The following is a 24,608-nucleotide window of genomic DNA, read 5'->3' as shown; positions in this document are numbered from 1 at the left end:
GGCAGTCCTGGGGGGTGGCCTGTCCGCCGGGTGAGGGACCAGCTCTTGGGGAGGCTGCAGCCCCCCGCCCCGCTCGGCTCACTCGAATGGGGCGTTTATTCCTGTTTCTTCCTGTCTTACCATTACCTTTGCATTTTAAAACTCTTAGGTTGAACCCTCGGATACAATAGAAAATGTCAAGGCCAAGATCCAGGATAAGGAAGGCAAGTGCTATTTTCTAGTTCAGAAACTAACCTCCGGTGGCCTCGGCAACCCGGTGCTTGGGTGGGTGGGGGTCAGGGAGGTCAGTGAAATCGTGTGAAATGACGGGGAGACGAACGTTTCTGAGCAGGGAACCGAGCTGCAGTGCAGTCCACTGAGTGTGCATTTGGCCGAGCTGTTTAATTCTTTACGCCGGTCTCCTCGTCTGCAAATGAAGGTGATGTTAGCGTGTGCATGTTAAGTACCGCCGGCGGTCACATGAGGTCACATTAGTGAGCCTTGAAGCCAGCCTGCATGGCCGGCATTGAGAACTCAGGGCTGCTGGTGCCATTGATTCAGGATGATTATTATTTCGTAAATCTTGAGCAGAGGCTGGTTCTGCCGGGACCTAATTTGTTGGTGTTTTGTTTTGTTTTTCATTAGGAATTCCTCCTGATCAGCAAAGACTGATCTTTGCTGGCAAGCAACTGGAAGACGGGCGCACTTTGTCTGACTACAACATTCAAAAGGTCTGTTAGGAAGAGGGGCCCTTTAAGTATAAATCTTAAAATTTCTGACAGATCCCTAATGCTAAGAGTAGCTTTCGATGACTCAGCTTTCCCAGGTAGCTCCTACCTGAACATTTGGGAAGCACTGCTCTAGGTTCTCACAGTCGTGTTCCCTGGAGTAAGTTGGTGCTTTAATCTCCCTGTGCACTAGCTAAGAATCAGGCTCTCCCCCCAAGGCTCCCTCCTCCGTGGTATGTGCGCTTCCTATTGCATCTCATTAGAGGATGCCTGGTGCTGGCTTCCCATCCTTGGTGGAGCATGAGCGTGAATGCGATTGTTTTAAAGCTTGCTTCATGCTGCTGCCTTAACAGGAGTCCACGCTTCATCTTGTGTTGAGACTTCGTGGTGGCGCCAAGAAAAGGAAGAAGAAGTCGTACACCACTCCCAAGAAGAACAAGCATAAGAGAAAGAAGGTCAAGCTGGCTGTCCTGAAGTACTACAAAGTGAGCCAATTTATTAATAAGTTTTTGCCCATAGGTTAATAAATTGTGTTTGTATCTCTGGTTTCAAACTCCTAGTGTAAAATTTCTTTTCCTGTTTAATACTTGAACTTTAGATAATGGGGATTAGCTTTAGCTGCTGTTCCAAATGAGGGTTTTGATTTTGAAGTCAGATCTGGGTTCAGGTCTAGCTTAGTCTATCACTTGCAGGGTTTGATTTGAATGAGCTCTGAACTTGTTTGGTGTAGTAATTATCTGTGAGGGTTTGGGATGCTTTGGGTTTGTAAGTACTAAAAACTACCCTTGTGTGACTGAAAGGACGTCTTTTGATTCACTTAAAATAGACTTCAAAATATGTTGTAAGATTATCTAACAGCAGGTTTGTGCTTTTTAGGTGGATGAGAATGGCAAAATCAGTCGCCTTCGTCGGGAGTGCCCTTCAGATGAATGTGGTGCTGGGGTTTTTATGGCCAGCCACTTTGACAGACATTATTGTGGCAAATGTTGTCTGACCTATTGCTTCAACAAACCAGAAGACAAGTAATTGTATTTGGGTTAATAAAAGACATGAACTAACATTTGATTGTTGAATTTTATTCCAGTGAATTTTTTTAAGCATCAAAAGTTGATGGATCAAATTGATAAACTATACCTTGGCAGAAGAATTCCATTATATTTAATTAGAGGCCCAGGTGCGGGGGTCCCTCAGCCTGGCCTGCACCCTCTCCGGTCCGGGACCACGGGCTCCTAACCGCTCACCGCCTGCCCGATAGCCCCTAACTGCCCTACACTGCCAGCCTGATCACCCCTAACCGCCTCAGCCCCCGCCACCATGGCTTTGTCCAGATGGATGTCTAGATGTCAGGTATCAGCTCTCTAGATAATAAACCAGTTTGTGTTTGTCAGTTTTTCTTTTTTACCTTAGTACTATGACCAGATAATTTGGGGGGGGGGGGGGGTGCTGCCTTGTGCATCTCTGGCTTCAATCCATTTGATGCCAGTAGCACTCCATCTCCATTACCACAACCGAAAGTGTATGTAGGCATTCCCACATAACCCCTGGGTGAGTGAAAACCACCTCCCCCAATTGAAAAACACTGATTTGTGGGTTGGTGTTAAAACACTGCCTTAAAAAGGGGCTATGATAGATTGCATACATGGGAAATTTAAAAGGCTGAGCTGCAAATTGACAATTCAAAAATTCATCCTGAGTTCCTAGGTGGTTTGGCTGGGATGTTTGCTGTCTGCAGAACTAGGGAATACACTACCTTCAATGTTGGGCATGAACTCGAAATCAAACTGCTTATTAGTCCAGTTGGCACTGAGAAATGTGATTTCAAGCAGTATTTGATTGGTACTATATCTTATCCTTGAAGCTCAATTCAGAGAGGATTGTTTCTTTCGGTACCACTCTTAAGTAAAAACATTCATTTGAAGTTACCTTCAGTGATATTCCAGTAATTCCCTTTTACTGTATTAACACCAGGATTTCTAGTTGAAGGCATCCTTAAGTTTTCCTATTTTGACAGAATTGCTTGGGCACTTAACAATAGTGAATTCTACCCTCCAATAAAGCAAAACTAGTTCTATTAAAAAGCAAAATATTTAATCTTTATATTTTTAATACAATTTTAAAATCCTGGATCCCAAGAGGTCTTGGCTAGAACTTCATTTTCTTCATAACAAACAATTCTATCTCCCACTTTGAATTCTATCATTTCTTCATCCAAACTGAGACCACAATCCATTCCAGTTTTGATGACTGAAACGTCATCTTTGTGGTGTTTCAGGGAGGTTAATGAGCCTTTAAAAAAAGAAAGAAAACATGGTTCATGCATTCAACAAATAATAGGCATTTCACTAAGTGCTATGTAGTCTGGTGTTAGGATTTGAGTGAGATAAACCAAGATAAAAGATTGCAAGCAGAATCAAGAAAGGATGGAAGCAAGCAAATATGCAGAGTAGAGGAAACATGACTGGAAAGGTAGTTGTGTGTGTGTTTTTTAGAAGTTTAAAAAATCAGACCAAATGAGGGAGGGAATCCAGCAAGAAGTAAAAGATTTCAGGCAGTTACAGAGAATTGTCAGGTTTTAGTGACTGGATATGTTATCAAAACAGATTTTGATGTTGCTTACCCTTCCAAATAATATCTCCGTTACGGATTAACTTAAATTTTTTTTGCTTTTCTAGCTGTCCTTTTTGGACTCTGCAGCCAGCCACAGGAACTTTTTTCTTCCCTTCTGTTATGGAAAAGGTAGCTAGTATAGAAGCCTCACCTGTAGGAAGAAGAGAACATTAAGTACAGAAAGGAAAAAATTCAGAAAAATACATAATTTCTAACATTTTGTAAAGTAAGAAAGATGATAAAAATACAAACTCGTGCAAAGAAATCCTGGTTTTCTTTGACTCCGCCAACTTTATTTTCCTGACCAATAATAGAAATAAAACCCAGAAAATTCTTGGGAAAGAAAATACAAGTGCTTACCAAAAGAGTGAATAAAAGAAAAATGGGACTCCTTTTTTTTGGCTGAGTAAAATGCACTAAAAGGTGATAACTGATGATAAGATTATTTAGTACAATTCCTGTCTAGATCTTCATGAAAACATAGTTGTCAGCTGTCCCTCGATATATTTTCTAGTCTATGTCATCTAGATCACCTGATTTATTTTTAATATCATCACTGGTCATTTATATACTAATTCTGTGATTTAGCTTAACTTTTTCACTAACTGAAAACTAAATTCCAATAATACATTATAATACATGAATGAATTTTTTAGGGTTAGTGTTATTTGGTGCTTGCTTACTGCTAGGAACCCTCATAACTTAGTTTTACAAATTGCTCTTAGCACAAGAACATACAAACCTCTGTATGATCATGTTTAATTGGTGAACTGTGTAAAGGGTATATTGGAGAGAGCTCCCTATACTTCTCCTGTAATTTTTCTGGGTATTTAAAACTACCATCAAAATAAAAAGTGTAAAATATCTGTATATGGGGAGGAAAGAACACGTAAAATGATTCAGTCATCATGAATTTAGCCTTTAATCTGCCCAAGGAGTATGCTAGAGAATCTTTTTAATATTTAATATTTAAATGTGAAGTACATTTTTTTCTCATGGTTGATGTCTCTGCCAGCTCCAGGACAAAATCAATGGCTCCTTCATGACACCTTAATCATCTTTATGCCTCCCACCCTAGTCTAATTTGTTTCATAATTAGCTGTCCATGTCTAAACTTGAGGGCAAGTTCTTATTGCCTTACGTGCCTTGTATCCTCAGGGCCCAAGTTTTTCAGAGGGCAAACGTTTATAATACATATGAAGTTACTTTGAATTCTCATGTGTGGTATTCATTTTTTCTAGAACACAGGATATGTATTAGAACAGTGAACATTTCAACAGTAAAATACATTTCCCCTAAACTTTACTTTCAAGTGTCATTTACAGCACTTCAGATATGAACGTTTAAAAGTAACAGTCAGTGAACACTCACCTACTGTGTGCTCTTCCACAGTGCAGGGCAATCTGCTGCTCAGTTCTTCCTGCAAATCTTCAACAAGACGGTAAATGATTTTGTGAAGTTTAATTTTTACTCCTTTCTTTGCAGCTGACTCCTGGATAACTTTGCCTGCGTTCACATTGAAGCCATATATAACACCTGGCAATCAGAAATATAATCAATAAAATAGCACAACTATTGTACAAAACAGTGTGTCTTTTGAATAGAAACTCAAATCTAAATTGTTTTATTTCCTTCTATGTAATTAAAAGCTAGTTGGGGAGAGAAGAAATTCTATAATTTTTTTTTCTCATGAAAACTAGTAAATTTTCAAATTAATAAAAGGACTTTATAAATTCTACTAGAGGCCCGGTGCACGAAATACAGACACTCGGGAAGGGGGAGGAGGGGCAGTTCCTCAGCCCAGATTGCGCCCTCTCGTAGTCCGGAAGCCCTCAGGGGATGTCCAACTGACGCTGGAGCGGGCCTAAGCTGGCAGTTGGACATCCTTAGTGCTGCTGCAGAAGCAGGAAAGGCTCCCACCACCCCCGCTGCACTCGCCAGCTGTGAGCCCGGCTCAGGGCTTCTGGCTGAGTGGCGCTCCCCCTATGGGAGCGCACTGACCACCAAGGGGCAGCTCCTGCATCTGCCCCCTGGTGGTCAGTGCATGTCATAGCAACCAGTTGTTCTGCAGTTTGGACGATTTGCATATTAGCCTTTTATTATATAGGATTGTGGCTTAACAAGGAAAGTTTCTTCATTGTTTTAAAAATCCATCCATTCATCTAAGAAACATTATTTTAAGTGCCATAATGTGTAGGCAGCATGCTAAACAAAGCTTTGATTTTTATAACCAGGGATATGAGAAAAGAAAAATATGGGTTGAAATATACATTATTCTTATAACAACTCTATTATTATAATCTTATTGTCCACAACTTTTGCGATTTATTTACTCTTAGGTTTTTAGCTGCTCAAAAATACTTAATTGGTAAAGTTCAAAAGTTATTTAAGAAATGAAAGAAGTTCTATGAAGCTGTACATTTTGCCAAATTAAAATTAAAGTATTGCCCTGACTGGTTTGGCTCAGTGGATAGAGCGTCGGCCTGCGGACTGAAGGGTCCCGGGTTCGATTCTGGACAAGGGCATGTGCCTTGGTTGCAGGCATGTCCCCAGTGGGGGGTGTGCAGGAGGCAGCTGATCAATGTTTCTCTCTCATTGATGTTTCTGACTCTCTGTCCCTCTCCCTTCTTCTCTGTAAAAAATCAATAAAATATATTAAAAAAATAATAATAAATAAAATTAAAGTATTTAACCTTGGGGGGAAAAAAGCAAAACAAAAACCTTGGGGGAAAATCTTACATGAAAAAAAGTTAATGCAAACAGCTTAAGAGCAAAACAACCACCTTGAGAGTCTCATCATTAAGAAAGCATTCAATACACTATATTACACAGTACAGTGCTAGGCCAGCGATTTTCAACCTTTTTCATCTCAGTGACAAACTTAGCTAAAAAGACAGTCATGAGTTCCCTTTTTCTGTATCATAAGTTTGACAAATAAACAGTCCCCTTTCCTTCTAGGCATTTAAAACTAAAAAGAGCTTTTTATCTAATTACTAAAAACTGTGGCACACCAAAAACTGTATTTTTTGCCGATTTAACAAAAAAAAGTATAATTTTGATTCATTCACACTGGACAGCTATTGTGTTGACTGTTGTCATTTTTTCATTTGACAACCTAAGGGAAAGAGGTCAGTACCCCTGACTAAATAGTCAGGTATTACATGTTTTAAAAATTCTTGTCTGGCTGGTGTGTCTTAGTAGTTGAGCATCGACCTATGAACCAGAAGGTCATGGTTCAATTCCTAGTCAGGGCACATGCTTGAGTTGCAGGATCAGGATGTGCAGTGAAACATCATCATTGATGTTTCCATCTCTCTCTCCCTCTCTGAAATAAAAAATATATTTAAAAATCCTATATAATAAAAGGCTAATACTCGCACTGACCACCAGGGTGCAGATGCTCAACGCAGGAGCTGCCCCCTGGTCAGCGCACTCCCACAGGGGGAGCACCGCTCAGCCAGAAGCCCTGAGCCAGGCTCACGGCTGGCGAGCGCAGTGGCGGTGGCAGGAGCCTCCACGGCAGCGCTAAGGATGTCCGACTACTGGCTTAGGCCCACCCCCCTGAGCCGTCAGTCAGACATCCCCTGAGGGTTCCCGGACTGCAAGAGGGTGCAGGCCGGACTGAGGGACCCTGAGTGCACATATTTCGTGCACCGGGCCTCTCATATATATATAAATTAAAATTCTTGCAGCACACTGGTTGAAATCGCTGTGCTAGACCAGTCAATGTCCATAAAATACTTTGAGTTAACCAGCATTACTGAAAATACCTTTTCAGTAGTAGTTAACATCTAATTCTAATTAAGTCAGGTCATGAAGTAGCTCCTTCCTAATGATTTCATTAATCACTCAACAGTGTTGGTGCTTTGCTAAGTGATAGACTTAATTAGAGGCAGTCATGAGTTCCCTTTTTGTGTATCATAAGTTCGACTAATAAATAGTCCCCTTTCCTTCTAGGCATTTAAAACTAAAAGGAGCTTTTTATCGAAGATTGTAAAATTATCAGTGAACAAGGAAAGTACTTGAATAGGCTGATTACAGTGTTAGGAATACTCATTAGTCTAAATTGGGTGGGGAACCAGGAGGAGTGGGAAGAGGGGACAGAAATGGTACGTTCCAAGAAAAACAAAACAAAACAAAAAAATGACAAGTGGAGCTGTGGCTAAAATATTGCACAATCAATCCACCCACCCCAATTGATAGCAGGGACTCCACCACAACAGGAATAGTGATGCTGATGGGCAAATGTCAGGTGCGACGAGCCAAGCAACAAAAGACAGAAGCAAATGGTTCAGTGAGTTTTAGGGAACACAGTTAAACAGGAATGGAATCCTTACCATGAAATGCTTCAGCAAGGTTAACATCATTTTCACTAATATCACCCACACCAAAATGTACTAATTCAAGTTCACACTCATGTGAAGCATCGTAGGTATCCATAATGTTCAAAATGGTCTCAACAGAACCATCAACATCACCTAAATGAAGCAAGTTTAAAATTATTGGTGTTAAGAGTTAGGCATTTAAATGATGATAATCTATTTAAGACCATAATAGGAATAGTAGTTACCACTAAATACACTTTAATTTAGGTTTAACATTATAAATACCTACTTAATTTAATAAAATATAACTAAATGTACATTTACAACAAAATCAGCTAGAAAAATGTTTACTAAGAAAATCTCCACAAGAGGGAGGAGGTGAAAGGGTGAAAGAGGTCAGAAGGTACAAACTTCCAGTTATAAAAAAATGTCATGGGATGTAACGTACAGCAAGGTGACTATAATAATACTGTACTGCATATTTGAAAGTTGCTAGGAGAGTAGATCTTAAAAATTCCATCATGAGCTGGCTGGTTTGGCTCAGCTGACTGAGTGTTGTCCCAGGCACCAAAAGGAGGTCGCCAGTTCAATTCCCGGTCAGGGGACATACCCCAGCTGTGGGTTCAATTCCCAGTCAGTGTGCATATGGGAGGCAACCGATCGACGTTTCTCTCTCACATTGATGTTTCTCTCTCCCTCCCTCCCTTTCCCTTCCTCTCTATAGAAAATCAATAAAAACATATATTTTTTTAAAAAGTTCTCACCACAAGAAAAAACATTGTAAATATGTATGGTGATCGATGTTAACTAGACTTACTGTGAACATTTCACAGTAAATACAAATATCGAATCATTATGTTGTACACTTGAAACTAATATAACATGTCAATTCTACCTTAATAAAAATAAAAGTCTCCCCCCCAAAACACTGAGATACTTTTGGCTTAAATTTAATTGCTCAAACTAACTGTGAGAATGAAGAAATACATATATTCCAAAAACGAGTTAAGTAAAATCTTTAAAAAGTTACCTTTAATAATTATAGGAAGCATATTTGAATCTCTTTCTACTTTCTCTTTTGGCCTTAATAATTTTTGTTCTTTTCTTTCTTGGTACTTTATAAATGATCTCTCCTTCCAGTGCAAATTGCCATACTTCTCACGGTCCTTCCGGTGCGACTCTTGGTGTTCCTTCCGCTTTTCTTCTATTGTTTTTAGAGCCTCTTTATTTTTCTCCTGCTCCTGCTCATACTTCCTCCAGTCAACAACTTCATGTGCCCTTGCCTTTACAGGGAAAAAGCAGGCATTATTTAACTAAAAGCTTTGTTCTTCTTCCACTATGAAATTAATTTAACTCATATGAAAGTACTAATTTTGTAAGTTTCAAGAAACCTATAAAACTTTCATTTGAAGGCTTTGTATATAAATGAAATTATTTCATTTAAAAACTCTATCTCAAATTTTAAAAAATTCTACAGCCAAATTCTAAAAAGGCACCACTGGCCCCCTCATAGTCTAGAATAATTAATAATAAGTTAACATTAATTTGGTATAACATTATAGATTATTTAAAATCATTATATCCGAGCTAATATATAGGAATTAAGCTTGGTATACCTCAGATTCTACTTCAAGAATTTCATCTCCTGCAGAAGGGAGGTCTTTCCAGCCTATAATCCCCACTGGCATGCTGGGGTAGGCCTCATTAACTGATTTTCCATTTTCATCAAACATTAAGCGCACTTTTGCCCAACTCTTCCCAGCAACCAGAATTGAGCCTTTTCTCAATGTTCCTCTTTGAATTATTGCTGTAGTAACAGGACTAAAATGAAAATAAAGTTATTAATTCTTAATGCCATAATCAGGATGTACTAGTATTTTCTTAGTAAAGCAAAGATTATTTTTTCATTTAAAGAAAAATGTTTTTGTCCTAGCTGGTTTTCTCAGTGGTTAGAGCATTGGCCTGAGGGTCGTGGGTTCGATTCTGGTCAAGGGCATGTACCTTGGTTGCAGGCTTAATCCCCGCCCCGGTCAGGGTGCATGTGGGAGGCAACCAGTCCATGTGTCTCTCTCACATAGATGTTTCTCTCTCTCTGTCTCTCCCTCTCCCTTCCATTCTCTCTACAAAATCAATGAAAAAAATATCCTCTGGTGAGGATTAACAAAATATATATATGTTTTTATTGACTTTAGAGAGAGGAAAGGAGAGAGACAAAGATCAATTGGCTGCCTCCCACATGCCCCCTACTGGGGATGGAGCCAGCAACCTGGGCATGTGCCCTGACCAGGAATCAAATTGGTGACCTTTTGGTGCATGGGATGATGCTCAACCAACTAAGCCTCAGTGGCCAGGGTGAACAAGAATATCTTTTTGAGACTTAAAAATACATACTATTATGTATTTACCACTTTTCAATTTCTCAAGCAGTTTTTCATACTACAAAAACATCTCTTCACAACTGTTAAAAAGGTTGAAGCAACCCAAATGTTGGAATGATAAGGAAGGATAAAGAAACTGCAGCATACACATACATAAAATGAAATATTATGCAATCTTAAAAAAACACACAAAAAATACTGTCACATGCTACAACATGGATGAATCTCAAGGTCATTTATGCTAAGTGAAATAAGCCAGTCAAAAAGAACAAATACCATATGATTCTACTCATGAAGTATCTAAAGTAGTCAAAGTCATAGAAACAGAAAATGGAAAGGTAGCTGCCAAGGACAGGGGGAGTGAGAGAGAAAATTAGTGTTTCATGGGTATAGAGCTGCCATTTTGCAAGATGAAAAAATTCTAGATTCTACTGCACAACAATGTGAATATACTTAATACTACTGAACTGTACTCTTAAAAATGGTTAAGATGGTAAATTTGATAGTTACGTATCTTTACCACAAAAAAACAACACATTTCTTATAAAGTTACTAGAGGCCCGATGCACAAAGTCTGTGCAAGGGGCTCGGCCCTCGCAGCCCCGGCTTCGTCTGGAAGGTCGTTCCGGTCATCTGGATGGTCGTTCCACAGTTCAGCCATCCAGTCTAATTAGCATATTACGCTTTTATTATTATAGATGGTAGTGGAGGGTGCAGATAGCTGAGTGTTCTGACAGAATCCTACTCCCCTTTCTTTATTTTGTTAAGCAGTGAGAAGACTTCTTTTGCTGATAGGGAGGAAAATTAAAGACGGCAACACCATTCCAAAGACCTTTCTATATGTTGTATTAATGGGCAAGGACATAAAAGAATTTAGAATCCTTAAAATGCAACAACTGCTATTTCATTCCAATTTATGTTAGTCTAATCAGGCTTTACCAGTTCAGTCATGTCAGTGTGGGAAAAAAAAATCAAACAAATCGAATACTTAAGTCATGTAAATGTGACTACTTGGTGTATACAGATAGATATTATGGTCTACTAATAACTATATTTTATGTTCTCTGTGCCAGTGCAATAAAATGCTTTTAAAAAATGCTTTGAAAATATTATTCATGGAATAACCATAACATGCAAGAAAAATAACATTATATGATCAATTCACAAAAACAATAGAACAAAATTATTAAAAAGCAAGTATTTTACTAGACCTACCCTCTTCCTTTGTCTGTGAAAGATTCTATAACTGTTCCTTCCACTGGACCTGTGGGGTCTGCTTTCAATTCTAATATTTCTGCAAGAGTAATTGTTGCCTCTGCCAAAGCCATCAGGTTATCCCCCTTAACAACAAAACAAGTTGTTAATATACATTAATATCATCTGTAAATGTAAATACTAGGGTCAGAAAGCCAAATAATCCTTGACAATTATATTTTTCTCTTTAAGCATTAAAAGCATAATTATGCAATTGTAAGGAAGGAAGGGAGGGAGGAAGGAAGGGAGAGAGAGATAAACAAGAAAACCTGATCCAGGGACAGATATTGCAAAGAACAGTGGCTATTTTTTTTTTTAAGGCCATTAGTAGTGCTTGTTAATACCCTTTCATAAACACATACTTCATTCTCTCTTTTTCTCCTCCATCTGTCTCTATAACTGTGATTTCTTCCTCTAACCCTCTTTACAATGATACTTCATATTGAAGTTCTATTCAATGTGACAAACTTTTGCATCTATTTTTTCATTTGATCCATTGTAACTATCCAACTGTGCAAAAATAAAAATTCACTTCACCTCCCTGGATCTTCTTTCCTCAAATGAAGGACTAGATTACATGATTCTTCCACCTTTCATGACCTATCTTTACTACGCTTTCTAGAGTTTAAAGATCACGCAGCTGATAACTGGTGATGGAACTGGAACTGATGGGTAAGGGATTTTTCATTCTCCCTGTCAGCTAAGAGATTGCTCGCAGTTGTTAGAGAGTATAAAACAACAGAGACAACTGTAAACAAAATACTTTGCGTACCCCTCTACTTATTCCTAGTATTTATTCTAATTTATAAAATGCTGCTCTGAAAAACAATGCTGGGGTTGTTTCTTTGCATAACGTAGACCTCTATATCAGCCTTGAAAAAGGAGGCCCCATCTTACTTCCCTGTCCCTCTCTCCTACCTCCCTCCATTTCCCAAGAATCATCTCTGCCATGTCCCCAGATTTGCCTAAGCAGCTTTACATCTATCTATTCATCTGAAGGTATCTGGACAGGAAAGGCAGCCATTTCTTCAAATGCTTTAATCTTACTATATGATTTTCAGAGTGCAATAGCAATCCACGTATAGTGGAAAGATAACAAAGTAAGGTGGCATTTTATGAGTGTCAATAGCATGGTTATACTATTAAAGAAGGCATAATTTCTAAGCATCTTGGAAGTAACAGAATTAGGAAAAATAAAGATAAAATGAGAAAAAAAGATAAAACTGAAAAATTGTGGCCAAATACAGCACCATCCCTCAGTGAATGATCAGGGGGAAAAGTCTGTATTATGAGTAAATGATGGAATATGATAAGAATGGACAAAAATGAAAAAGAAAAAAAAAAGAATGAACAAAAATGGAAATTGTTACTTAGCAGCAACCTGCACAGGATAAAAGAATTAAAAATGCTGTCACAAAGCAGGTACTGAGCTTCCTTGGTGTTTTTCAAACAGAAAAGAATAACTGGTAATTTAAAAGAAAACAGAATTCATCATAAATAACATTATAAAACTTATAACAATTTAATTCCCCAAAATACTGAGTCAATCACTTAGAAACTGAACCCAAATGTTTCTTCTTTGTATTAGTGAAATTTTTTTATTTGTTTAAATCTTAAGTGCCCTAAGACCTTGATAGTTTTTCACTATAAAAGCAAGCACTTTTTATTAACAACTGTATTTCATTTTTGCTTAAAACAGTCTTTAGCCAACTCATACCCTACCCATATATATCATTCACTATTTATTCTTCTCATTCTAAGTATCTCATAATAAGAAAAGCATTAGGTTTAGACCCCATTACCATCAGCTATGTAACCCTGGTTTGGTGACTGACCTTTTTAGCCTAATTTCTAATCTGCCAAACCAGGAAGATACCAGTTTTGCCTAGTACCCAGAGAATTCTGAAACAACAACAGAAATTATATATGTCAAAATGCTCTTCAGGCATAATGCACTATAAGCATTCCCATCTGAACACATCATCTATGCGTTTACCGTAAGTGCAGAGACATGCACTGCCTGTACATCGCCTCCGTAATCTTCACACACCACATCATAAGCTAGCAGTTCTTTCTTCACTTTTTCAGGATCAGCCTCAGCTTTGTCACATTTGTTTATGGCAAGGACAACAGGCACTGAAAGAGACAAAGTTAAGAAGAGTGCAAACGGCACCTTCAATCCCAGGTGCTCACAAGGAAGACACCAGCCTGTTCTGGCTTTCTCTTTACTCAGTGGATGTACTCATCTAACAAAAGACCTAAAAAGACCCACTCTTTAGACCCACTGTACTCTACTTTCTACACACAAAGGATTGTAGCTGTGAGATGTCAAACTGCAATTATAAGCAGATTCTGAATTAAGAATAGACGCTAAGAGGATTTAAAACAAAAAGGTATGTTGAGTAGAGAAAGGCCTATCCTTAAACCTGAAAGCAAGATCAGCAATTATACGGGAGATAATCTCCAGAAAAAGATCAAGAGAAGATTCTAACAGAATTCGGGTGTCATTAGATGATTTGCCTATTCTTTCTAGGAGCTACTGACTCATTGTTAAAACCTAACATTTTACCCTGGGGTGAAATTAGGAATCATTACCGTGAACTTACCTTTGGATTTACAGCAACTCTTTATTCATACATTTAGCTTGGTGATACATAGTAGATTCTCAATAAATGTTTACTTAATGAATGGACCAACCAATCTTATAATCTACCTGTTATTACTAAACATACCCTCTCATTAGAGAAATCACACAAAATTCTAGCAGATAATTCTCTTGTTGGGTTTCACCAACTGTAATTTTCTCAGGTATCAAAGGAACATAAATTGAAAACAAACACACAAAAAAGCTCTGCGCCCTGGCTGGGCGGCTCAGGTGGTTGGAGCGTCATCCTGTGTACATACCCCAGTTGCAGGTTCAATCCTCAGTTGAGGTGTATATGGGAGGCAACCAATTGATGTTTTCTGTCATATAAATCGTCTCTCTCTCTCTCTCTCTCTCTCTCTCTCTCCTCTCTTCCCCTCTTACTAAAATAAATCTCTCTCTCTCTCTCTCTCTCTCTCCACTCTTCCCCTCTTACTAAAACAAATAAATACATACACACATACATAAATACATCCATAAATCAATCAATCAATAAAATAAACATATCCTCTGGTGAGGATTAAAAACAAAACAAAACAAACTATGCAATCCATAACCTACTACTGTGAAAAAGTACATGCCATATAGATAAGACCAAAAGAACAGGTATAGAAAGCATGATGTAAAAAATATATCATAGTGTGGCTCAGTGGTTTAGTGTTGACCTATGAACCAGGAGGTCATGGTTTGATTCCTGGTCAGGGTACATGCATGGGTTGCGGGCTAGATCCCCAGAGTGGGGCGTGCAGGAGGCAGCTGACCAATGATTCTCTCTCATCATTGATTCTATCTCTCTATCCCTCTCCCTTCTTCTCCGAAATCAATACAAATATATTTTTAAAAAATATCATGTATCTTAACCAACTGCTCTGTTATGGGATCCCTGGCAAATTTATCACTCTCTTCTTTTTATTATATTCCCTAAAATCATTAAGAACAGAGTCCATTCCACAGAGGCAATTTTGAGAAATTAAAAAGGAAAGAGAGTAACACTGAAAGCTCGAAGATCAGATACCAAATAAACAGTAGAGAAAGAACTGTACTTGCGATCACAAGTCCCAAATTGAATCCTGCTACACTCTTCTAAGTAGTAACGTCTGTGGAAAAATAATTCAACTGTCTTTGAGCCTTATCTGTAAGAACAGCTATAATAACCCTTAGATTGTCATGAAGATTAAATGAGCAACATGGGCACTATCCCAGAACAGTGGCTCTTGCCATAGCACCTTGAGCATCTTTGGCATGCTGAATGGATTCTACCGTTTGTTTCATCACTCCATCATCTGCAGCTACAACCAGTATGATAATGTCAGTGACCTGAGCACCCCTGGCTCTCATCGCTGAGAACGCAGCATGTCCTGGAGTATCGAGAAAGGTTATCTTCTCCCCAGAAGGCAGAGAGACTGTGGAAACAGAAGTCCAAGAACACTAAGAACTCAAACAGGTACTTTCTCAACATGAAGAAATATATGTGACATTATCAAACACAACTAATTCTTTAAAATAATTTTATTCCTTCCATTAATCTTAATCAGAACAATTGATAACGTACCAGCAAAACCTGTAGGGTTTTCTTTGCATGTAATAATTTCAAACTAAAACCCTTCATATTTCTAGAATATAACTACTTTCATAAATGTACCAAATAATATCTATTCTGGAGAGAGAATACACTGAGGATTACATAGGTAGCCACCCCTGCATAGCAAACATCAGCTGCACAACTGCCTTGAATAACAAAGGCTATTTCATATATAATCGGTAGCTCAGGATTTGAGTCCAAAAGCCTTGTGTTTAAACTCTGGCAATGATTCTCACTAGCTGTGTAAGTACCTTAACCAAGTACCTTAACTTAAACAAGCCTCAGCCTCCTTACCTGTAAGTAGGAATATTGATACCTACCTAATGATATTTTTTGAAGATAAAAAAGATAAAGTATATAAGGTGCTCAACACCTAGGTGCTCAGTAAAGAGGTGCTCAGTAAATGGTAGCTATTATTTATTGCCACAACCTAGCATTGAAGAATTTAAGCTCATTAACTAAGAATGGGCTAGAATAGAAAGATAATATAATTTTCTTCTTAAAGAATGTACAAAATAAACTTTATTAACCACCTGCTCTACACTTCATCAAACCAATGGCTTTAACCTTTAGCCTTTCCTTTTACTTTGAATTTGTACATTTCATACTATGACACTAGGTTTAAGGAAGAATACATGGAGTTCCCAAGCACATTGTAAGATAATTTGTGTTCATACCAAGAAAGGCACCAATGTGCTGAGTGATGCCTCCAGCTTCCATTGCTGCCACTTGAGTTTTTCGCAGTTTGTCAAGTAACGTCGTTTTCCCATGATCGACATGGCCCATTATAGTTACCACTGGGGACCTTGGGGTTAATAAAGCTGGATCTGCCTGGGGCCTACAATTAACAGCAAAGGAATTTCATTTCTTAAACATCAGAACAGTTGATAGCCAGTGAATTGATCTGCAGTTATCTATGTGAACTGCCATTAACGATAAAACATAACGTTCAGCATTCCTTAGACCAAAGTATTTTTCTCTTCTATGCATACAACTTACGACAAAATATGTGACTACACACCTACAGTTGACATCTTCATAACAATGAGAACTGAATAAAACATTTTAAGATTCAGGATCAATATATAAACTTAGAAAAATAACCCTTAAGAGTTTTATAATAACCTGAATATACTGATGCTTTAAGCACTTCAAAGAAAAGTTTAACATCATTTTAATTGCAAAAGAAATTTTAAGGCAACCCTTTCTACTAAAAAGTGCGAATAAAACTATGTGGTCTCCTTCCCCCAATATATATTGTTACATTTTACCTTTTCACAGCATCTTTATTTTCTCTGACTTTGTCCTGTTTTAATTTGCTCCATTTTAACTTCATTCCTGCCTTCTTTATCACTTCTTTGATCCAGACTTCATCTAAATGTGAGTCTGCTTCTAGTGAATCTATGTCCATAGTAGTGTTCAATAAAGCTTCATAAATAAAATCTGGGTGGAACAGATAAAACCTTTTAGGTTCATGAAATTAAATGTTCAGAAAGTGAACATTTAAATATAAATGTTAATTATAAATATACTAGAAGCCCAGAGCGTGAAATCGCGCGGCCCCGCCCACCCACGCTGGTCTTTGGTTGTTACGGCGTTAGGGCCACAGGCCTTTTATAATATAGATTTTGGAAGAAAGATATAAAATAAAATCATCCTTACATAACCAGACCATTACACTAAAAGAACATCCTATTCAGTAATGTGCTGGTATAAGTTTACTCACAAGGTTCTCAAAAAAATTTTTCTCTGATTTATTGTATTTCCTTATTTCTATGGTGCAAATAACAATTCTTGAGAGATAATTTGGTTTGTGAATAAGAAAAGCATAGGCTCTGGAGCCAAAATCCCTGGGTTCAAATCCTGGCTCTATCATGTACTAGCTGTGAAATCCTGGGCAATTATGTATCCTCTCTATGCCTCAGTTTCTCAACCTATAAATGGGGATAATAATCATACATACCTCTAGATGCACTGTGAAAATTATAGAGTTAATAAATATAAAGTATTAATACATAGTAGCAGTTCAATGAATATGTTATTATTATTAATTCTTTCCTTTTTCCAAGACTCTGCTTTACTTGTCATTTTATTTTGCTTGGCATTTTATTACAATCATAGGCTATTTTTGTTTACTAAATTTTAATGTCAGGTTATAATAATAAAGACTCATTCTGTTCCAACAATCCCAAATTGGTAATAAATACATCAATGGTGCAATAGGGATAAATATGACTATAATGCTATATATTTACAAATAGAAATAGTATTATTAAAAGTTGTAGTTAATACTATGAATATTTTTCTGCTGATACTACCTATAATGTCAAAATTAGTGGAAAAGGGTATTCATAAAACTATAGAAAACCAAAGGGGAAGTAAATGAATACAAATATGGTTCCTCAGTCCAAAAAAATTATTTGGACTTAATCTAATATCTCACTAAATTTCTGAGAAAGGTTAGTTCAGATAAAATCATTTCCACTTTTATTAGAAGTGAAATGTTGGAGAACTACATTTGGCAAAGAGCCAAGAAACGAATTATAGTTTGTGACTTACAGTGAAAAATATTGTAATGACAACTTTTTAAACTACCAGTCTAATTTTCATACTTGAATGCCTCAGTCTCATTGCAAATTAAGATTCCAGGTATTCCATGTTCCCATTATTTTTCCTTATAAAATTATGTGGCTCACCTATGTCCTTTTCCATTGCTCTGGCCAGCTCCTCAACAGTCATTCCAATCCATACCTCCACCTCCTTTTTAGATTTTGTTGAAGATAACTGAGACTTCCGTGGCCTTACTTCCTATTAAAAAATCAGAACGCATGGAGTAAGAAACAACTTTTTAGTGACAATTTATATTTATTCTGGAATATCTACCACAATCACAGCTTCTACTAAGAATTAACACTCCCGTAAACAGGTAAATCTCAAGACTAAATTTTAAAATCCTGCATCCTTAATTCACTGTTCTACACCAATTTCCAAGTAACCAAATTCATCAGCATTACAGAACAACTAGAACTTCCCTTCTTCACAAAGATTTATTACCTGGAGTGTAGCATTATGGAATAAAGAGTCTGTAAATGACAAAATACTCAAAATGGACTTCTACTCATGGCTCCAGGCACTTTCATTTCAGACCAAATAATACAGTAATGCCAGAAATCTACAACTACCTTCTTTGTTACTAGAAGCCTATATTGAGATAAAGCAGCCCCAAAGAGCGAATCTGTTTGCCAGGACCCGGTGTGCTGCGGAGCTGGCCGCACTGGGTAAGCAGATGAAAACACACGCCTCCATTGTGCTAACGTTCTTCTTTGACCTAGGCTGTGCAGCTGTCTACAAACAGTGTGAAATCGTAGCAAGTTCTCCAACTTCAGCAACTTCTGGTTCATGTTTCTCCTAGAAAAAAAAGTTTTAAAGTAGTATTTTGGTTAATATTTAAATCAAGTTAGCAGATATTAATTGATATCTCCTCTACACAAAGTAAAGTACTAGAGCAGTGGTTCTCAACCTTCCTAATGCCGCAACCCTTTAATACAGTTCCTCATGTTGTGGTGACCCCCAACCATAAAATTATTTTCGTTGCTACTTCATAACTGTAATGTTGCTACTGTTATGAATCGTAATGTAAATATCTGATATGCAGGATGTATTTTCATTGTTACAAATTGAACATAATTAAAGCATAGTGATTAATCACAAAAACAGTATGTAATTGTATATGTGTTTTCCGATGGTCTTAGGCGACCCCTGTGAAAGGGTCGTTCGACCTCCAAAGGGGTCGCAACCCACAGGATGAGAACCGTTGTACTGGAGTGACAATGAATAAAAGTGGGTTCCTGCCCTGGAAGAGCTCCCAGTCCAGTAAGAGTTGGGATTCCATTCTAACTACTCTCTAGACGTTAAGTATTATTATTGTTAATGTTCCTACTATGATAGAACTGAAATATAGTAACAAAATTATAAAGGGCTTTTTTCACTCTTGAAAAACATCAGCTAATCAAATTAAAAATAGAGTGATTTGCTAACATGCAAATATGAACTCATCAGCTCTCTGCTAAACAACTACCAATGCCCCCCCAGTTTAATGTACAACTTCAAAACATGCTATATCTGCCCTCTGCTAATCTCACTTCATTTCCTACCCTCTTTTTTTTTTTTTTAATATATTTTATTGATTTTTTACAGAGAGGAAGGGAGAGAGATAGAGAGTTAGAAACATCGATGAGAGAGAAACATCGATCAGCTGCCTCCTGCACATCTCCTACTGGGGATGTGCCCGCAACCCAGGTACATGCCCTTGACCGGAATCGAACCTGGGACCTTTCAGTCCGCAGGCCGACGCTCTATCCACTGAGCCAAACCAGTTTCGGCGGTTTTCCTACCCTCTTAATAGTCCCCTCACTCCTACCTCCCAGGCTTTTGCTATTCTTACCCACTTATAATCTCCAAAGGTTTTTCATCTATCTTTAAAAATTTGTATTGATTTTAGAGAGAGGAAAAGAGAGATCAATTTGTTATGCCACTTATTTTTTAAAATATATTTTTATTATTTTAAAAAAATATTTTTATTGAGAGAGAGAAATTTGTTATGCCACTTATTTATGCATTCATTGGCTGCTTCTTGTATGTGCCCTGACCAGAAGTCGAACCCGCAAGCTTGGCGTATTGGGACTACGCTATAACCAACTGAACTACCTGGCCAGAGCCTGTCATCTAATTTTGAACCTTTGCATAAACTCCCTCTACGTGAAATTGTCCTTCAACATTCACCATCTTCCCCTCCCCCTCCCCTCCAGATACTTTAGAGAGGGAAGAAGACACCCCATAAATATCTATTAAATAATGCCTTCTGATGCCCTAATCAGTTTGGCTCAGTGGATAGAGCGTCGGCCTACGGACTGAAGGGTCCCAGGTTTGATTCTGGTCAAGGGCATGTACCTTGGTTGTGGGCACATCCCCAGTAGGGAGTGTGCAGGAGGCAGCTGATCGATGTTTCTCTCTCATCGATGTTTCTAACTCTCTATCCCTCTTCCTTCCTCTCTGTAAAAAAATCAATAAAATATATTAAATAATGCCTTCTGAATATCATTCTTGGAATGGAAGAATTAATTGGGAGAACACTGCCACAGAATTCAATTCAGCAGTATACTTCTTTTCCTCCTGAGTCTTCTGTTCCTTCTGCTTCCAAGACTGCATTTCTACAGCTTTTCTTTTCAGTTTTTAAGGGGAGGAGCAACTACAATAATGTAAGAAGTGCATGTTTTCTCCTCAGCAAACATTTTCTGAGCACCAGCTTCCGGCAGTGTGTTTGAGGTTGTTGATTCATAGTTTAATAAGCCAGAGCCCCTTCAGAGTTCACAGTCTCTAGGTGTTCCCATGTAATGATCCTCAGGCACATTGAACACCTCAAAAGTGGCACATTTACAGTACCTTCTTTAGGCACTAGAGTGTGCTCAGGAAGCACCGGACCCCTTAGAAAATAAAAAATAATTTTAATGAGCCCCAAACCAGATTTCACAAGGACGCACAGGAGGAAAGGCCCTGCACAGAGATTAACCAAAGCACAGATACGTAATTAAGGCCAGAATTAGACAAACACATTGGGTGCAATAATCCAAATATCAAAACTGGAAGGAACCTTACTTGTTACTTAATTTCAAGCCCCTCAATTTAGAGAAAAGAAAAATAAAGCCAGAGAGCGAGCGAGCGAGAGAGAAGAAAAAAGAACCTTCTCGAATGTCATACCGCTAGTTAATGGCAGTCAGGACTAGAACCCAGGCTTTCTGACACCCAGTTTGGCGTTCTCGCGCCGCTAGGAAATTCATGGAATCTGGAAAAGGATGTTGGAAATATCCAACATGCAGCTGAACTGGTGGACACGTCTGAATGGAACTGGAAGCCTTGGGACTTATCTGAAAGGTAAAAAGAAGTCACTGTAGAGAAAGCCCGGATCTGGCGGCCTCGAACCCGAGCCCGACAACCTTGGGCACAGGGGAGGCTGGGACTGGGGTCCGCACCTGCCCCGGCGCTCCGGCTGCAGACCGCTTCGGAAGCCTGAAGTAGGGTCACGCAGGGGAGAAATGCATCCTGGAAAAGCGCAATGTGTATGACTTGTGCCACTGACACTCTAGGTCAAACAACATACGCCACCCGGACGACCGGCTGGGGGACCCCACTCACTCAGCTCCTGCAAAAGGCCTGCAGGCTCTGGACTCTGAGACCAGGCGCAGATCACCTTCTGGACCTGGGGGAACTGACGGTCAGTCAGTCCGTCTCCGAAACGGTCCCCACTGGGCTTCCGGTACCGCCGGAAGCGGTTCTTCCCCGAATTCAGAGGTCCGCATCCGGAATAGTAGCTCTTGCTGCCAGGACCAGGGTCGGGTGGGCGCTGCCCAGCGCGGGAGGCGCTAGTTCAATGTGTAGCCTCTTCCCGGGGTCAGCCGCGCGTCGGTAATCGCTTCTGCAGGTCCCCTCCTTTTCTAGAAGTTTATTACTGCTCTTCTGGGGCTGTGAGCGCCTACCCTCCGAGGGAAGTTAAACCCGGAAATGTGGGAGAAAGGATAGGTTCTTATAAGACACATACAAGGAAAAAATACCAGGGAACGTGGCCCTGACTAAGTCAGGTATTGCATGTTTTAAAAATTCTTGCAGCACACCGGTTGAAAATCGCTGGGCTGTCGTGCTGGAGGTGGTGAAAAGGGAAAGGAGGCAATTGTGATGGATTAGTTATGGGGTGGCTGGGTGGTGGTGGTGGTGGGGAGTGGAGGTGGGCTTAGGGGAGGGATTCATGCCTTGCATAACTGATGGATGAGATTTCTGGGTAGACGATGTGCTGGATGCACTGCCAATTTTATCTCTTTTCATTCTTTTGTAGCTACCACGGAGGTCCTACCCTTGGTTAATGTTTTCCTACTTTTGGGACATAATTTACATTGCTTAGGTACAATCAGATTCCAATTATTCTTTCCTTGCTTACTCTCTAGTCACTGTGATTGGATTTGGATATTTAGTCTTCAAAGTCTTCAAATATTTAAGGACAATCACTCGGGCTATGCCTTATCTTCCAAAGGGTGATCTTGTTATTGATTGCTTTCTACTTTCATTCTTAGAGGAAAAGCTAATAAAAAAAGTGAGCCCCACCAACCTTACATGCCAAAATAAATTTTAATGTATTGAGTGTTCTTTTTTTTTTTTTAAATATTTTTTTAAATATGTTTTATTGATTTTTTACCGAGAGGAAGGGAGAGAGATAGAGAGTTAGAAACATCGATGAGAGAGAAACATCGATCAGCTGCCTCTTGCACATCCCCTACTGGGGATGTGCCCGCAACCCAGGTACATGCCCTTGACTGGAATCGAACCTGGGAACCTTCAGTCCGCAGGCCGACGCTCTATCCACCGAGCCAAACCGGTTTTGGCGAATTGAGTGTTCTTAATAAAAATTAGGTGGAATGTGAAAGCCGTTAACATTTATACAGTAGCTAAATGAGCCAAGACATAAACAAAGCTAATTCACAAATGGGGAAATAAAAGAATAAACATGAAAAAAAGTTCCAGGTAAGCCTCTCTCCCTTGTCTGTTTTCTAAGCACTCAGTAATCTATAATAATAAAAGCATAATATGCTAATTAGACCAGACAGCTGAATGACCTTCCGGACGTCCTTCTGGATGAAGCTGCGGTGGCGGGGGCTGAGGCAGAGGTGGTTAGGGGCGATCAGGCAGGCAGGCGAGCGGTTAGGAGCAGTGGTCCCAGATTGCGAGAGGGTGCAGGCTGGGCTGAGGGACCCCCGCCCCCTGAGTGCACGGATTCCGTGCACTGGCCTCTAGTGTAGTATGTTTGCTTTTGTTATTGACCTGAATTTAGGTGGCCATGAGTAGTAAGTAGCCTGTTGGTTCATAATCAGAGATCAAATAATTAGATGAAACAATAATTAGTAGGGAAACATGGCTCAGTAGTTTTTAGAAGTGGTTAAACTGAAAAGTTTTATTATATTTTTAAATATATTTTTATTGATTTCAGAGAGGCAGGGAAAGGGAGAGAGACAGAAACATCAATGATGAGGGAATCATTGACCGGATACCTCCTGCACGCTCATGTGCCCTTGACCGGATGGAGCCCAGGACCCTTTAGTCCACTGAGCCGTGCAAGCAAGGGCAAGCTGAGAAGTGTTATCATGTGCTGTCCAAGGCCAACCTGGGTGAAATTGTGAAGTCAGTTCTTGCAGTTTCCACCAAGGCCTATGCAGTGAGGACCCAGATAGATACTTTGTTGTGTCTTCTGAAGGGGCTTCCTTTTCCAGGCCTTCAGTTTGCACCCCAGAAATGACCTAAATCTATTCTCACTGGAGTTAGACATCCCTTGGATTATCTATGTTTATTTGGGATTTGAGGCTTAATCTAATTTCATAAATGAAACCCTAACGTGACATTTCAGGCCTCATACAAGGGTTCAGTGAAGTTTCTAAGGATAGCAGAAGCCACCCCAGCAGAGGCAGGCAAACTGCTTCTGAAAAAGCTGGGTCCAGGCTGCCGCAGCTAACTATTCACAGATGAATAATAACAAAAGTTAACTTGCAGAAAGGGTAAAGAGGAATTATAATTAAAAAATTGAGAAGTCTTAAAAGGATAGGGATTGGCCCCCAACGCTCTCCCTGATGGTTCACAAACTCAGGGAGTTTCCCTGGTGAAACCTGAAACCGTCCCCTACACAGAGGACAAGCAGAAACCGCAGAGGCAGGCCGCTCCATGTTGGCAGGTGACAGGTTTAATAAGCAAGGGCACTTGTTAGGCGGCTTGTCTTGGGAGGCTGCAAGACAAGACCTCCATCCAGTTAGTTTGTAGTATGTTATACAGAGGCCATAACACGGTTCAGTGGCCTTTACTGTCCAGATGGTCTCAACACATTACTCTTTCAAGGTTGCTTCCCACAGGTGCAACCTTTAACATCAAAACGCTCACGTTCTCTGATCTTCCCTCCGCGCAGGTGTTGAAAGGCTGCGTCCAGGGACAGCTTTCAGGAACGTGAAGGGAGGGGCGCACGGAGATGGCACCGCCCCCTCCGGAAGTCCCCGCCCATCCCCCGGAAGACACCGCCCACCC

The 24,608-nt window shown here is 39.4% G+C and overlaps 2 protein-coding genes and 1 long non-coding RNA gene across 6 annotated transcripts in view; 2 read left to right on the top strand and 1 right to left on the bottom strand.

The window, feature by feature from the left end:
• The window catches only part of RPS27A (ribosomal protein S27a), a 2,378-nt gene extending 611 nt beyond the window's left edge, over nucleotides 1-1,767 (top strand). The window contains exons 3-6 of the mRNA XM_005884609.2: nucleotides 149-203; nucleotides 625-710; nucleotides 1,061-1,192; nucleotides 1,584-1,767. Of these exons, the coding sequence (XP_005884671.1) occupies nucleotides 149-203; nucleotides 625-710; nucleotides 1,061-1,192; nucleotides 1,584-1,733 (423 nt within the window). The 3' untranslated portion in view covers nucleotides 1,734-1,767. The remainder of the gene's footprint in view (nucleotides 1-148; nucleotides 204-624; nucleotides 711-1,060; nucleotides 1,193-1,583) is intronic.
• A 1,006-nt stretch (nucleotides 1,768-2,773) lies between these two features.
• MTIF2 (mitochondrial translational initiation factor 2) lies at nucleotides 2,774-21,799 on the bottom strand. 4 transcript variants are annotated; one of them, XM_005884604.2, is made up of 16 exons: nucleotides 21,690-21,710; nucleotides 21,527-21,596; nucleotides 21,255-21,421; nucleotides 18,680-18,905; nucleotides 18,194-18,305; nucleotides 16,769-16,940; nucleotides 16,175-16,335; nucleotides 15,142-15,318; nucleotides 13,268-13,407; nucleotides 11,233-11,357; nucleotides 9,256-9,460; nucleotides 8,670-8,922; nucleotides 7,652-7,792; nucleotides 4,686-4,850; nucleotides 3,325-3,465; nucleotides 2,774-2,993 (listed from the first exon to the last, which is right to left on the bottom strand). In XM_005884604.2, the coding sequence occupies exons 4-16, from the start codon at nucleotides 18,896-18,898 to the stop codon at nucleotides 2,821-2,823; spliced, it is 2,184 nt and encodes a 727-aa protein (XP_005884666.1). In that variant the 5' UTR covers nucleotides 18,899-18,905; nucleotides 21,255-21,421; nucleotides 21,527-21,596; nucleotides 21,690-21,710; the 3' UTR covers nucleotides 2,774-2,820. The 4 variants fall into 4 exon arrangements, with proteins under 4 accessions (XP_005884666.1, XP_014387527.1, XP_005884668.1 ...); XM_014532041.1 differs by lacking the exon at nucleotides 21,255-21,421 and having other exon boundaries at nucleotides 21,690-21,799; XM_005884606.2 differs by lacking the exon at nucleotides 21,527-21,596 and having other exon boundaries at nucleotides 21,690-21,767.
• Nucleotides 21,800-21,851: 52 nt separating this feature from the next.
• LOC102241733 lies at nucleotides 21,852-24,602 on the top strand. The gene is made up of 3 exons (XR_314631.2): nucleotides 21,852-22,132; nucleotides 22,384-22,449; nucleotides 24,493-24,602. It is a non-coding gene; the product is annotated as an uncharacterized LOC102241733 (long non-coding RNA).
• Nucleotides 24,603-24,608: the final 6 nt, after the last annotated feature.

Source organism: Myotis brandtii, unplaced genomic scaffold, assembly GCF_000412655.1.
Source record: "Myotis brandtii unplaced genomic scaffold, ASM41265v1 scaffold84, whole genome shotgun sequence".
NCBI classification, from domain to species: Eukaryota; Metazoa; Chordata; class Mammalia; order Chiroptera; family Vespertilionidae; genus Myotis; species Myotis brandtii.
The sequence above is the reverse complement of the archived record's forward strand: the minus strand, read 5'-3'. Positions and strand labels throughout refer to the sequence as shown.

Coding starts and splice junctions, on each gene's coding strand:
- MTIF2 (XM_014532041.1), bottom strand. CDS start 18,898: ATGAACCAGAAGTTGCTGAAGTTGGAGAACTTGCTACGATTTCACACT. Junction 16,336..16,768: donor AATAAAGATGCTGTGAAAAG/GTAAAATGTAAC, acceptor TGTTAATTGTAG/GCCCCAGGCAGATCCAGCTT. Junction 2,994..3,324: donor CGGAGATATTATTTGGAAGG/GTAAGCAACATC, acceptor CTTTTTTTAAAG/GCTCATTAACCTCCCTGAAA.